General features: G+C 37.3%; 2 protein-coding genes and 1 pseudogene across 2 annotated transcripts; 1 reads left to right on the forward strand and 2 right to left on the reverse strand.

Annotated features, from left to right (window-relative positions):
• Positions 1-134: 134 nt before the first annotated feature.
• On the reverse strand, positions 135-1,864 carry LOC110695903 (annotated as a pseudogene).
• A 1,515-nt stretch (positions 1,865-3,379) lies between these two features.
• On the forward strand, positions 3,380-5,608 carry LOC110695905 (DNA-directed RNA polymerases II, IV and V subunit 8B-like). The gene is made up of 5 exons (XM_021873136.1): positions 3,380-3,513; positions 3,660-3,734; positions 3,950-4,107; positions 5,012-5,106; positions 5,211-5,608. The coding sequence occupies exons 2-5, from the start codon at positions 3,662-3,664 to the stop codon at positions 5,323-5,325; spliced, it is 441 nt and encodes a 146-aa protein (XP_021728828.1). The 5' UTR covers positions 3,380-3,513; positions 3,660-3,661; the 3' UTR covers positions 5,326-5,608.
• A 244-nt stretch (positions 5,609-5,852) lies between these two features.
• Positions 5,853-7,946, reverse strand: LOC110695904 (probable polyamine transporter At3g13620). Its single transcript, XM_021873135.1, has one exon. It carries the CDS (start codon positions 7,493-7,495, stop codon positions 6,056-6,058), a length of 1,440 nt encoding a protein of 479 aa, XP_021728827.1. The 5' UTR covers positions 7,496-7,946; the 3' UTR covers positions 5,853-6,055.
• Between the last annotated feature and the right edge of the window lie 8,373 nt (positions 7,947-16,319).

The following is a 16,319-nucleotide window of genomic DNA, read 5'->3' on the forward strand; positions in this document are numbered from 1 at the left end:
TTGTTTAATGTGTCTGATAAATGACCTAAATCGTCTGGCTGCTTAAATCTTGACACTTGCATCGATTATTTATACCGAGCAAAGACTTGATCTGTAAGCTGAGTGGGATGAAAATTTGGTATAGGTACTGGCTGTATCAAGCATCAACATCTTTATTACTTTATAATTACTATATACAAGCATTTGTAACTTAAACTTCAATTATTGTTCAAATACATACTCTGTAATACAATACAATCAAGATTTAATAATAATTACATTTGTATCCAAGCTTATAGGTCTTAAAAAGTAATCCTGTATTCTTTTTCATTCAGTTCTGAATTGTTTTTCTCATGCCTGGAAAGATCATATCTTAACACAATCAAGGGTTCCCTTGCCATCATGAGCTTTCTTGTAGAAGTACAAAGTATAATCAGAATACAACACCTTCCGGTACTTGGGTTTCTCATCACTCTGTACTAAAACTTCCTTTAGAGGTCCGATCACCTCGCTAGGTTTTGGGTTCACAAACAGGGGAATTGAAACCCTATCTTTACTTCCATTTGCTATTACATGGTGTTCTATGCTCTTGTACTTGCCATTGCTCATGATTTGCAGCGCATCACCAATGTTAATTACCAGTGCCCCAGAGATAGGTGGCACATGGACCCAGCTTTCTCCATCAGGTGCTCGAACGTAGAGTCCACCAATATCGTCCTGCAGGAGGATGGTAAAGGTGGACACATCTGAGTGCCGCCCTACTCCTACTGTAAGTTCAGGTTTTAGACACTTTGGGTAGAAGTTGAGATTAATCCTTTTGGAACCTGAAAGAAGTGACCATTTATTCTCGTTGATCTCATGGATGTTGAGTCCTTTCATCAAGACTTGTAAAAGGAACTTAATTACAACTTGGCACTTGTTCATGTAGTCCAGAAGTTGGTCCCTAAACATTGAAGGTAATAAAGATGATTATATTGCTGAATTTAGTGTTCTCATGAGTCATGACTTATATTAGTGATTGCATAGTGCAGCTTATTAATAGTTAGTTACCTGCAAATAGCAGGCCAAATAGCAAGAGCCTCATCATCGGAAACATAAAAAAGGCTAAGGTAATCCTTCCATTCTAAGGCGTTCTCAGCCTCGGGTATAAAGCTAGTGCCTAGCCTCACATGATTGGTGGGAGAGTTCTCCTTTAAATAATTCCTCTTGTTCTCTGGCGCCAAGGCAAAGAATGCTAGAGTTGCTCGTTTCACATTCTCAAGTACTTCAAGTGGTATCCCATGGTTGATGATTTGAAAGAATCCCCACTTCTGAGCAGCATCACATACTGATTTTACAACTGTTGGGTCATCCCACTTGGACACGTCGACTATGGGGATCGATGCCTCTTCCATGATCTTCATATTACAGAGGGCCTCTCTGATTGAGATTGTATGTACTGCTTTGGCAAGTCCTTCAACTCCATCTCGGATAAACCTTTCACTCCATGCCCTGATTTGACAAGAAAAGTTATCAGATCCCCTATTTCTGGTTCTTCTCCCTTTAACCTTAGTTGTTGATCCATTTCTCTTAAGCTTGGTGCAGTTGCGAAATTGCTGGTTGGTTATCAGGCTAATCCTTTATTAGAGTTCAATAATATGGTAGTTAAATTTGCTTTGAGTTCTTTACCTTGTTGAAATAATCTTCCTCCAATAAAGTCAGCCAACATTTAAGGGCTTGGTGAATATTTGATCATACATTAGCATAGATTGTTTGGAATTCCTTAGGAAATTTAGCAATAGATTAGCAACAACGGCAGGTCATGCAATTCTTTCCTCCTTTCAATTTCAGTCTAAGCCTTGTATATTTGTTATTCAATAATCGTTTTTTTTGAAGGAATAATCACTTACTCGTATTTATTTAGTTCTCCTTTATTATAGTACGTTATCCCCTTTTAATTAATAGTATGAATAACTTAACGTTCAAACAATCAAAATACTTGTAAGTTGTAACTCATTTTTTTTATTATTAAATAATTAAGGGCAATACTAATTTTTAATTGAAAAAACAGATTCTATCTCTAACTTGTAACAATGAAAATATGTTTTTGACTTGGATAATTAGAATGAAGCACTTAGTAACTAGTAACTTAAAAATCTTATACAATTACTTCATAATAAATAAATTAATAACAAAATTATGTTACACATAATAGTATTAATCGTCCAATAATGCAAAATATTGTTACTGCTTGTTAATAGTATTCATTTTTTTGTTCTTTTTTTATTGCACCATAAAGGTTAGACATAAATTTTACTGTGGGCTCATAAATGTTAATTTACTTATGAAAATGTTGATTTTTTTTTTAATCAAAAATTAGATTTTTATTTTATTTTAGAATTAAAAAAATCACTCGCGACCTAAACAAAAGTGACGAATGAAATTTTAAATTTTTGTCACTTAGGTAAAAACGACGAATAGTAATTTATTAGGATTTTAATTATTTAAGAACACTAAATTTTATCATTTTTATTTGTTACAAAACTAAATATCTGATGATATGATACTTTCATACAAAATTTTAAAACTTATAATGCAAGAAAAAAATTAAGAGATCACCACAAAAATATTTATATACAAAATGTATATAAAAATTCGTGCATTGCACGCCTCATAAGCAAAAGTAATATTTCGACCAATGAAAAATTAGATTTATAATTAATTTAGAATTTTAATATTCAGTCGCCATTTAAGAAAAATTTAACAAATGAAATTTGAGAATTGAAAACAAAAAATAGTAATTTAATATTTAAATTATGAAAAAAAAAACAAAAATTATCTTTTATATTATCTTTTACATTAGGATTTATATTATTTTAACAAATAATTAGAAATTAAAAAATATATTTTGATTTAATGATTTTATCTAACTATCCGATGAATGAGATAATGTTTATTTCAATTTATATATTCAAGTTCTATATACGTAAAATTTGAATAAGAATAATTTAAAACTTAACAAAATATTTTACCTTAAATTAATGTTAAAATAATAGAATAGAAAATAAAAACAAAAAAATATTAAGAAATTACAAAAAAAAAAAAATATATACAAAATGAAATATTTAAAAAACCGTGCATCGCACGGGCTTACATTTAGTTGTTTATGATGACGGGGCTTCTTTCAATTAAGGTCTGTTCACTTCAGCTTAATTTCAGTTCAGTTCAGTTCAGTTCATCTTTAATTTCCTTCTCTCATAAAATATTCATTTCAGCTATATTCAATTCTTCAGTTAAGCTCCACTCTGTTTTGTTCAAATCAGCTCCAATCAGTTCAGTCCAGTTCAATAAATGTGATTAAGCCGTTAATGCCCTAGCCATCGTATGACAATTAATATAATAAATAATTAATTAAATAAAAAAGGACCAATAAAAACAAGTGAATCCAGCGGAAATAGGAGTATATTTTTACGCGACATTGGTTTTCTCTTCAGTCTTCACTGCTTTGTATTCATTCTCTTCAAGTCAGAAAAACCCTTCATTACCGGACATAGGGTAAGTAATTCTTTCTCATCTTTCAATTGAATTTGGGTTTTCCAGAAACTGCTTAAAAGCCTCTTTGTTTGTTGAAATTAATCTTTATTCTCCAATAGTTATGTGAGCTATTGTGTGGGTTTCTTAATTCTTGTTGTTATAACTAGCAATGGCGCCGCTTCTCTTCGAGGATATCTTCAAGATTCTCAAAATTGATCCTGATGGCAAGAAGTTCGACAAAGGTACCTCCTTTTCATGTTTTAGAACCCTAATTTTTTTTTTTACTCAATTGCTTTTTTGTTAAAATTGATTTTTTTATATTAACCTTAGATTAACTAAAATCAATTACCCATAAAGTTTATGCCTACTTTACCCAGTATCCTATTTCATATGAAGTATTCAATTGAGTGTGAACCGAGAAAAAAATTTAAGTATTTCTTGCTTTTGTTGCGTGTAGTTTCTCGAATTGAAGCACAGAGTGACAAGTTTGATGCGTTCATATTGCTCGATATTAACATAGACGTGTATCGTATCAACAAAGATAAGAGGTATACCATTGGATTAGCAACCACTCTTGATCTTGATGGGGTTGCTGACTCTGGCTTTTACAACCAGGTAACGTCTTATTATTGCTTTCTTCTTCCTGCGTTGCTCAACCTCACCTTGTTCTTTCTAATATGTTTTAATTGCCACTGATATGTTGCTTCATTGCATTTGTAATCACTTCAACTAGTGTGTAGTTGTTGAAGATAAGACTTAGTTGGAGGAAAATTGAGTTGTTCTTATTGATGGAGTGTTTCCCATTTCATGTATATGTTACCTGTTTATAGGCCTGAGTAAATTGGAGATAGTCACAAGCATATTTGGAAATGGCTTCAGATTTATAAACTGGAAACTGTTTTGTCAAAAAGGGTGAACTTTGTTTTGTTTTGTTTTGTTATGTCTTTGGCAATTGGAAATAATGTCATTTACTTGGTCTATGAGTCATAGTAGGATATGATTTGGTGCATATCTTGTGAGAAGTGAAAATGTGTTTACTAGCATGTGCTTTAGTGCTTGCAGCTGATGTAGTTGATATTGTGATGTGTGTAACTGTGTTTTAGTGCTTACCGCTGACAGAGCTGATTTTAGCTGATATTGCCTTTTTTTTTTCTATGCTAAAGTAGTAATGTTTAATGTCTCAATCTGAAGTGTCCTAGTGATAAGTATTCAGGTTTTAATTTTAGGGCCTTAGGCAGCAGAGTGTTGATGGGTTTTTCAACTTTGATGATGAAGGGCTGGTAGAATCTGAAGTCCTGATTCCTTGTAATTGATGCATTTATTTTGGACTATGGTTATTAGCATGAAATTACCCTTTTATTACTAAACTATCAGTCCATTTATTGGCCATGGGCTTAAAGCCATTGATTTAGGAAATATGCTTTTGTTTTGGTATGATTGAAAAGCTCGGTTCTTCTACTAAATACTAATCTTCCAGTACTATACTTGAAGATTAATTAACAGCTTGTCTTTATTTCAGACCTCAAGGGAAACACTAGCAGACAGATACGATTATGTCATGCATGGGAGAACTTATCGCATAACTGATATTGATTATGAAGGACAAGAGAAGGGGTTGGTTTTCAGATGATCTATCTTTATTTTCTTATTCTCTGTAAACTTTTTTTCTCTTTAATTGTGTGTAGCTTAACATTGTGGTATGTGTATTTACTTTGCAGAGAGATATTTGTGTCATTTGGTGGACTCTTAATGATGATGAGGGTAGACAAGAGTGTCAGCAAAAATTTTCAGCTGGACCAGAGGTTGTTCTTGTTGATGAAGAGAACTGAGTAAGCTTTCCAACTATGGGAGCAGATATCTGACTTGTCAAGCTGTAAAACTGTTTTCAGACAATGTATTGAGAAGTGGATATGTGGTTTGACATAGGTATTGTCTTTCAAATATCCGAGCCTGATTTTAAAATATTGTTAAGAAGCTAGTTGTGGTATTTGAATGGATTCATTGACTATTTAGAATTTTAGATGTCTCTATTTTGATGCTAAATGAAATGGTATGAATGTAGCTTTATGAAACAAGGTTGTGTAGTTAAGGTTGCAGGTTTGTATTTTACTACTAATGCAACCTCCACTGGTTGGTCTAACAAGGTCTTATACGAAATATGTTACATGACTACAAGTAGTATGGCTTCTTAAATGCCTTTTTAACTCCCTGAGATGAGGAAACCTGTATGCTTCGTGTAACTTTTTGTTCTGAAAGAAGCCTATTTAATTTTGGACAAAATAGCCCCTTTACGATGTCTGGTTCTTCTTAAATCATGATTGTCTTGATGCAAATAAAATAACAAATCTTTACCAATAAAATAACCCACAAGCCTACGTATTGTATCATTGTATGCAACAAATTACAGTGGGGTACATCCATGACTCAAATAGTGTTCAATCTGTACTCCCAAACGACTGAATAAGGTATTTAGGTGTTAACTTTCATCTGATAAGCCAACCACAGCCTGCTTAGGAACAAGATGGTGTTCTTCCTCACTGCTTTGATCAGTATTAAATGTACATCAACCTCTTGTTTTACAGATTTTCATAAGAAAATACCACAATATCCCAAGTAGAGTCAACAAGGCACTCACAATGAACACAGTTCTGTTCGCGACTACCATTACATAGATAAGAAACACAGATGGTATGAAGCACATGATCACCAACCCCAGCATCTCCAATGGAACTCGATATGGCCTCTTTATTGCTGGCATTTTTCTCCTCAACCAGAGAAATGAGGCGAATTCTAGCAACATCCCCAAGCTATAGAGAAAGTTGACAGACGAAATTATATCGGTAAAGTCGAGGTATGAGATAGCAATTGCTATGACCATGGAGACTAGAATCCCAACCCAAGGGGTGCTGAACTGTTTGGATCGAACCCCAAAAGACTTTGGAACGATCCCAAGATCTGCCATCCCGAGAAATTGGTAAGCGCAGCTGCTCAATTGAGCTTCAAACAGACCTATGACTGATAAAACAGCACCAAGTTCCATCCAAACCTTGAGCCATTTCCCAGCAATGATTTCAGCAGCATCAGCGAAATACCCATCAACCCATTTCTCTTGATCAAGAGGAATTGATCCAGTGACAGCCAAAAGAGGCACCAAGTAACCCAAACAAGTGAGAATCCCAGCTGAAAACAAAGCTTTTGGAAAAGTCTTTTGAGGATTATCCACTTCCCCAGCTAAAGTACTTGCATTGTCCCAAAAATTCAAGTTCCAAAACAGTGTATTGAAGAACAATCTCCAATCCTTTTTTACACCCTTTTCGCCTAAACTCATCCATCTTGCAGGATCAATATTAGGGATCGAAATCAAAGACATGACAATAAATGGCAACAATGAAATCAACCCTAAAGTTACTGCAGTATACCCAACAACAGTCAACCCAGTATAATTCAGAAATGACAGCACAGAAGTTGACATTAAAATTGCCAAATAATGAGGAAATCCAGAAGATAGAGCAGGAATTGCCAGTTTCAGATAGTCAATGCAAAGAACAGGATAAGAAGCTAGATTAATGACACCACTCAGGAATTTCCAGAACCCCATTTGAGAGCCCCAAAAGGGCCCAAAAGCCTTATGAGCCCAGATCACAAATCCACCGTTGCCGGGGAAGGTGGTGGCTAGCTCCGCCGTGACCAGAGCTTCTGGGATGCTCCATATAAAAGGGAAGATTAAGAAGCCCAAGATGGCTAACAGCGGGCCGGCTGATCTTACTGAGGGTTCCTCGCCGTACGGCCCGCCGGCAACTTCAAAGTAGATGAGGAAGATTAAAGGGAGGAGAGCTAGCTTTTTGGGTGACTTGGGTTCGAGTTGATTGCCATGATTGGATTGGTGTTCTTCATGTTCTTCTATGATTGAGAATGATGGAGTGGATGCTGAAGATGAATTTAGGGAGGAGAGAGAAACTCCCATTTGTCTGGAATTAGGCTTCGTTAAACTTGTCTTGTGCATATGGAGAGAATGGAGTGGATGGTATCTTCTTTTGGGGGAAGTTTTGTGGGTCTATCTTGTGGCTTTCAATTCCAAAAATCTAATCTTTATGATTTCTGAATGTGTTAAATGTGATTGCAGAATACTGCAATACTGCAGGTGTAACAGTACAGTAATATATATATATATAAAAAAAAAAAAAAAAAGGTAATGTTATATGTGGAGCTGTAAAAAGCTGACCCGACCCGAAATACCGACCTTAACCCGACCTATTAACCGATCCGTCTGAATCCGAAAAAAATGGTGACCCAAACCCGACCTGAAACCAACCCTAGACCCGAAATGACCCGAGTATTTGAGACCCGAACCCGAACATTAGCCGACCTAGAAACGACCCGACCCTAATGTAACCCGTAAATTATTGACCTGAACCGAAATTGACCCAAACCCGTTTTAACCCGTCAAAACCCGAATTCAACCCGACTTGTTCCTAACCAGACCCGAATTCAACCCGACCTGTTCCTAACCTGACCCGAATTTAACCCGACCTGCTACAAACCCGACTCGAATTTCAACCCGACCTGTTACAAACCCGACCCGAATCAACATGACTTGTTATTGACCCGACCCAAATTCAACCCGATTTGTTATTAAATTAATATGTATAGGTCGTTATCTCATGTTGGTATTGGAACGAAAATTGAATCCTAACTCTATTCTTTCAATATTTCACTTTGAATTTTAAGAGGTTAGTTTCACAACATGTTTTTAGGCACGAATTTCAAGGACGAAACATGTTTTCCCTAGAATTTGGTTGATTTTGGGTCGACCCGACTTCATTATAACCCGACTTGAACCCGAGAATGACCCGACCTGATTATAACCCGTAATTAATTGAATTGAACCGAACCCGACTCGAACTCGAGAACGACCCTAACTCGTTTAAACCCGTAAAGACCCGAATTTAACCCGACCTATTTTTCACTCGACCCGAATGTAACCCGACCTATACCCGACCCAAACCCAATAAGATATATGACCCGACGTAACCCGACTTAAGCATGACCCAACCCGAACCCGACCCGCGTATGTTATGACATTAACCCATATTGACCCGACTCACATTAACCCGACTCAAACCCGACCCGTTTACCCGAATTGACAGCTCTAGCTATATGTAGCCCTAAGGGCTATATATAAGCATTAAAAGCATTCTTCAAAATTATACAAAGTTGGGAATTCATGACAAAAACACGCGTAAATTAGTATAATTAGTGTTATATTTTTATGATTTCTTAACTTTTAACGATTTTTAAGTGTAAATTTAATGTTTATATGTAGCCCTTAGACCTATTTATAGCATTTTCCTAAAAAAAATATGGCAAGTGTGAGGCGCCTATCAAAATTTAAGTATAGTCCAAAACTCCAAAATGGTCGTATGTAAATGAAACAAATTTAAACTCGGTCTTATAGTCCTCGTACAACCTAAACCAACTTATACGACCTTGAGGGACACCCCAATGCAATCATTTTATTTTTGAAAAATTAAAATACAAAATAGTCCAAAATCATAGATAATACTTCCTCCGTTTTTAAATATTTGCTCCATTTTTCTATGCGCGGAGTTTTAGGAAAAATTGGAGAAAGTATTAAAATATAGAGGTAGTGAAGTAGTTGAAAAAATTAAAAAATTGTAAAAAGCAAAAGTAGTGGAAGAATAGGAGGAGAGAGAATATTATGTTGGGTCCACTAAGCGTGAGAAATGAATTAAATATAGTAAAAGATTTCCACAAGAGGAAATGGAGCAAGTATTTTAAAACGGTCGGAAAAGAAAAGTGGGGCAAATATTTAAAAACGGAGGGAGTAGCTTTTAATTTTGAACTTTTTTTGGACTAGAATTTTTTTTTTAACTGAAATGCTTCTCGTGTACCCTAATGCACCCTAAGAGTCCATTTGGGTGGGTGGAACAATCTGCGCTGCCATTAAACTTTCAATTTACTTGTTTACAACTTACGTCGGTTTCATTAACTCAATACCAACACCCATCATATAATGATCAAATATCGTTCCAAACGACATTATATGACCCAAGGGTATATCCCTTTATATCGTGAGATTTTTTGACACCGGATCGCGAAACCTCCAAAGTTGTTCCAAAAGCTTGGTTTATACCTTAAATTTTGAACGGAAAAAATGTCAATACACTACAAGAGCCCATTTGGATGGGTGAAACCAATTACTTTGCCTTTAAACTATCAAATTACCTATTTACAACTTATACCAATTACATTAACTCAAGGCAACACGGATATTTATGACATATATATATATATATATATATATATGTGTGTGTGTGTGTGTGTGTGTGTGTGTGTAGTTCCAAATAATATTATATGATCCCGAGATATTTCCCCTATTATCTAGAGTGGTTTCGACACCGGGTCTCGAAACCCCCTAAATTAGTCCAAAGCGTGGATTAGCCTTCAATTTTGGACACTTTTGGACTTTTTTTTTTAAAGATTTTTATTATTTTTATTATTATTTTTTTTATTGAGAAGCTTATAGACCCCTATACACTCCGCGATTTCATTTGCGTGGATGGAACTATCCACTTTGCCATTAAATTAGTAATTTACCAGTTTACAACTTATGCCGATTTCATTAACTCAAAGCACCATGGACATTTATGACAACACAAATGATTATTTATGGTTTCAAACGACACTATATGACCCCGTGATCTATTCCTTAATATCTCAAGATTTTTCAATGTCGGTATCAAAACCTTCGAAATTGGTCCAAAAGCGTAGATTATAGCCTTCAATTATGGACAATTTTGAACTTATTTTTACCTGAGAATTAAATTGCCGAAATGCTTCCCAAATACCCAATACATTCTGGGAGTCAATTTGGATAGGTGGAATCATCCACTTTGCCTTTAAACTCTCAATTAAATCGTTTACAACTTACGCCGATTTCATTAACTCAAGGCCACCTCGGAATTCTATGAAAACATATAATGATCTTATATGGTTTCAAACGATATTATATGACCCTGCGTTTTTTCCCCTAGTATCTCGAGAATTTTTGACACCGGATCCCAAAACCTTTAACATTAGTCCAAAAGCTTGGATTATAGCCTTTAATTTTGAAAAAATTTAAAAAAAATTTGACCCGCTAAAAAAAATTGTTGAGATGCTTCCCAAAGACCCCAATATATACACTCCGGGAGTCATTTAGGTGGATGGAACCATCCACTTTGCCTTTAAATTGTCAATTTATCCAATAACTTACATCGATTTCATTAACTCAAGGCCACCTCGGCAATTTATGAAAACAATTAATGATCATATATAGTTACAAACGATATTATATGACCTCGAGATGTATCCCCTAATATCTCCAAAATTTTCGACACCTAAAACCGCTAATATTGGTCCAAAAGCGTGGATTATAACCTTCAATTAATACAATTTTGAACTTTTTTTTACTCGAGAAAAAAAAATGCCGAGATGCTTCCCATAGAATCAAATTCACTCCGGGAGTCAATTTAGGTAAGTAAAAACATCTACTTTGCCTTTAAATTACCAATATACCAATTTACAACTTAAACTGATTTCATAAACTCAAGGGCACCTCAGACATTTATGAAAACATACAATGATAATATATGATTCCAAACAATATTATATGATCCCGAGATGTATCCTTTAGTATCTCGAGAATGTTCGACACCGTATCTCGAAACCTCAAATATTAGTCCAAAAGCATGGATTATAACCTTCAATTTTAGACAATTTTGAACTTTTTTTGACCCAAAAAAAAATTTCCGAGATGCTTCACATTGACATTAATACACTTCGAGAGTCAATTTGGAAAGGTGGAACCATCCACTTTGCCTTTAAACTGTCGATTTATCCGTTTACATCTTACGCCGATTTCATCAACTCAAGGCCACCTCGTTCATTTATGAAAACATATAATGACCATACATGGTTCCAAACTATATATTATGACCCTGAGATGTATCCCCTAGTATCTCGAGCATTTTAACACCGGATCCTGAAACCTCTAATATTGGTAAAAAAGCGTGGATTAGCCTTTAATTTTGGAATTTTTTGACCCTTTTTCGTCCGGAAATAAAAATTGCCGAGATGTTTACCATGGTCCCTAATACCCTAGGGGAGTCCAATTGGGTGGGTGGAACCATCCAATTTTCCTTAAAACGGTCAATTTACCCGTTCGAAACATGCACCGATTTCGTGAACTGAAGCCTACATCGGACATTTTTGTCAGCCTATAATGGTCACATATGGTTCCAAAAATCATTATATGACCCTAAATATATCCCTTAGGATCTCAAGAATTTTCAACACCGGGCCCCGTAACATAAAAAATTCCTCAAAAAGCGTGGATAATAGCCTTCAATTTTGGAATTTTTGACCTTTTTTCGCCCGAAAAGAAAAATTGTCGAGATGTTTACCATTGTCCCTAATACCCTCCGGGAGTGCAATTGGGTGGGTGGAACCATCAGATTTGCCTCATAACGGTCAATTTACCCATCCGAAACTTGCACCGATTTCGTGAAATGAAGCCTACCATGGACATTTTTGACAACCTATAATGGTCATATATGGTTCCAAACGTCATTATATGACCCTAAAATTTATCCCCTAAAGTCTCAAGATTTTTCACCACCGGACCCTATAACATCAAAAATTCATCAAAAACCGTGGATAATAGCCTTTAATTTTGGAAATTTTGACCTTATTTCGCCCAAAAAAAAATCGCCAAGATGTTTACCTGGTCCCTAATACCCTCCAGCAGTCCAATTGGGTGTGTGGAACCATCCAATTTGTCTTAAGATGGTCAATTTACCCCTTCGAAACTTTCACCGATTTCGTGAACTGAAGCCTACCACAGACATTTTTGACAACCACCAGTAAGGAATCACCTTGTTAGAGATAAGGTAATAACCTGGGTTATTACCTTTTTATAGCCAGTCAGGAATTTGCAGACACATTGGAGGAAAATTGAGTTTGATCTTATAGCTGGGATCACCATCTAAAGTGAAAAATTCAGGAAGGTTTCGAGGTAGAGTACCTAAGCTGAAGTTCCAAACTCTGCGAGATTGTCTCCCCAGTAGCATTTGAAAGAAGAATAAGATTTGCAATATCTAAAAGCTGAGCTACTATGCACATCAACGTGCATTGATGGCAACAATGAGTGTGAAGGATGTTTCAAACTCTGCTAGATTGTCTCCCCAATAGCATTTGAAAGCAGAATATCTAAAAGATGTGTGAAGGATATTCCAAACTCTGCTAGATTGTCTCCCCAATAGCATTTGAAAACAGAATATCTAAAAGTTGAGCTACTGAATTATTTGCGTGATCATTCGATATATTTGATGACCAAAAGATATTGTTCTGTTCATCTAGGGCATGAAGATTACTATCCTCAGAAACTTTGAGCACCCCAAAAGAAGTATTGCGTACGGTTCCTTTATGAGCGTGGGGTTTCCTTAGGCGTGGGGTCCCTCTATAAGCGTGGGGTTTCCTTGGGCGTTGGCCCCTCCCCTATATAAGCGTGGTGTCCCTCGGGCATGTGGTCCTCCCTAAGGCGTGGGGCTTATTAGTTGGGCGTGGGGTCGGTTGGTTGGGCGTGGGTTGGTCCTAGAGCGTGGGGTTGGTTCGTTTAGGGTTTCTCCTTAGGCGTGGGGTTCTTCCTTGGGTGTGGGGTTTCAAGATGGGTGTGGGGTTTCTTCCTTGGGAGTGGGGTTCTTCCTTGGTCGTGGGTTCCCTCTTTAAGCGTGGGTTTTGAGCTTAGGCGTGGGGTTACAGGATAGGCGTAGGGTTGATAAGTTAGGCGTGGGGTATCAGGATGGGCGTGGGGTTATTCCTTGGGCGTGGGGTTTGAGTTTAGGTGTAGGGTCCCTCTTAGGCGTGGGGTTCTTCCTTGGGCGTGGGATCCCCACTTTAGGCTTGGGGTTTGAGTAACGGCGTGGGGTATGACATTAAACGTGGGGTTGGAGTTTGGGCGTGGGGTGTGAGATTAAACGTGGGGTTGAAGTTTGGGCGTGGGGTTTAAACTTGGGCGTGGAGTTTGAGCTTGGGCGTGGGGTTTGACCTTGGGCGTGGAGTTTCTTTATTGGGCGTGGGGTTTCTTTCTAGGGCGTGGGGTTCTTCATTGGGTGTGGGGTTGATACAGTAGGCGTGGGGTTTGAGTTTTGGGCGTAGGGTTGATACAGTAGGTGTGGGGTTTCTCCTAAGGTGAGGGGTTTCATGATTGGCGTAAGGTTCTTCCTTGGGCGTGGGGTTTGAGCTTCGGCGTGGGGTTTCTCCTAGGGAGTGGGGTTTCATGATGGGCGTGGGTTTCTTCCTAGGGCGTGGGGTTTCTTCCTTGGGCGTGGGCAAGGGGGCGTGTGGCGTATGCGTCTCCTGGTTGAAAAGCCATTGGCGCGTAACTACCGTGTGCTGGATTATGACTGAACGCCTCTAAGTCAAAATCCGGGCCAAAAAGCTTTTTGAAGAATTTTTGAGGTTACGGGACCCGTAGCGAAAAGTATTAAGACCCTAGGCGATACATCTTAGGATCATATAATGTCGTTTGGGACCATATATGACGATTATATAATGTCATAAATGTCCGTGGTGGGCTTGAGTTCACAAAATCGGTGCTACTTGCGAATTGGTAAATTGATCGTTTTAAGGCAAATTGGATGGTTCCACCCACTCAATTGGACTCCCGGAGAATATTAAAGACCATGGTAAACATCTCGGCAATTTTTATTTTTGGGCGAAAAAAGGTAAAAAAATTCCAAAATTGAAGGCTATTACCCGTGCTTTTTGAGGAATTTTTGAGGTTACGGGGCCCAGTGGAGAAAAGTTTTGAGACCCTAGGGATACATCTTAGGGTCATATGATTCCGTTTGGAACCATATATGACCATTAAATGATGTCATAAATGTCAGTGGTAGGCTTGAGTTCACAAAATCGGTGCAAGTCGCGGATTGGTAAATTGATCGTTTTAAGGCAAATTGGGGACCATGGTAAACATCTCGGCAATTTTTATTTCCGGGCGAAAAAAAAGTCAAAAATTCCAAAATTGAAGGCTATTATCCACGCTTTTTGAGGAAATTTTAAGGTTAAGGGGTCCGGTGGAGAAAAGTGTTAATACCCTAGGGGGATACATATTAGGGTCATATAATGCCATTTGGAACCATATATGACCATTATATGATGTCTTAAATGTTCGTGGTAGGCTTGAGTTCACAAAATCGGTGAGAGTTGCAGATTGGTAAATTGATCGTTTTAAGGCAAATTGAATGGTTCCACCCACTCAATGGGAATCCCGGAGGATATTAGGGACCACAGTAAACATCTCGGCAATTTTTATTTCCGGGCGAAAAAAGGTCAAAAAATTCCAAAATTGAAGGCTATTATCCACGCTTTTTGAGGAATTTTTGAGGTTATTGGGGCCGGTGGCGAAAAGTGTTGAGACCCTAGGGGATACATATTAGGGTCATATAATGCCGTTTGGAACCATATATGACCATTAAATGATGTCATAAATGTCCGTGGTAGGCTTGAGTTCACAAAATCGGTGCAAGTTGCGAATTGGTAAATTGACCGTTTTAAGGCAAATTGGATGGTTCCACCCACTCAATGGGAATCCCGGAGGATATTAGGTACCACAATAAACATCTCGGAAATTTTTATTTCCGGGCGAAAAAAGGTCAAAAAATTCCAAAATTGAAGGCTATTATCCACGTTTTTTGAGGAATTTTTGAGGTTATTGGGGCCGGTGGCGAAAAGTGTTGAGACCCTAGGGGATACATATTAGGGTCATATAATGCCGTTTGGAACCATATATGACCATTAAATGATGTCATAAATGTCCGTGGTAGGCTTGACTTCACAAAATCGGTGCAAGTTGCGAATTGGTAAATTGACCGTTTTAAGGCAAATTGGATGGTTCCACCCACTCAATGGGAATCCCGGAGGATATTAGGTACCACAATAAACATCTCGGAAATTTTTATTTCCGGGCGAAAAAAGGTCAAAAAATTCCAAAATTGAAGGCTATTATCCACGTTTTTTGAGGAATTTTTGAGGTTATTGGGGCCGGTGGCGAAAAGTGTTGAGACCCTAGGGGATACATATTAGGGTCATATAATGCCGTTTGGAACCATATATGACCATTAAATGATGTCATAAATGTCCGTGGTAGGCTTGACTTCACAAAATCGGTGCAAGTTGCGAATTGGTAAATTGACCGTTTTAAGGCAAATTGGATGGTTCCACCCACCTAATTGGACTTCCAGAGGATATTAGGGACCATGGTAAACATCTCGGCAATTTTTATTTCCTGGCAAAAAAAGGTCAAAAAATTCCAAAATTGAAGGCTATTATCCACACTTTTTGGGGAATTTTTGAGGTTACGGGGCTTTGTGGCGAAAAGTGTTGAGACTTTAGGGAATACATTTTAGGGTCATATAATGTCGTTTGGAACCATATATGACCATTAAATGATATCATAAATGTCCATGGTAGGCTTGAGTTCACAAAATCGGTGCAAGTTGCGAATTGATAAATTGTCTGTTTCAAGTCAAATTGGATGATTCCACTCACCCAATTGGAATCCCCGAGGGTATTAGGGATCATGGTAAACATATCGTCAATTTTTATTTTCGAAAGAAAAAAAGTCAAAAAAATTCCAAAATTGAAGGCTTGTGGTTACGACATGGAATTTTTGAAGTTACGACGCCCGGTGGCGAAAAGTGTTGAGACCCTAGGGGATAGATCTTAAGGTTATATAATGCCGTTTGGAACCATATATGACTATT

This window comes from Chenopodium quinoa, unplaced genomic scaffold, assembly GCF_001683475.1.
Source record: "Chenopodium quinoa cultivar QQ74 unplaced genomic scaffold, ASM168347v1, whole genome shotgun sequence".
NCBI lineage: Eukaryota > Viridiplantae > Streptophyta > Magnoliopsida > Caryophyllales > Amaranthaceae > Chenopodium > Chenopodium quinoa.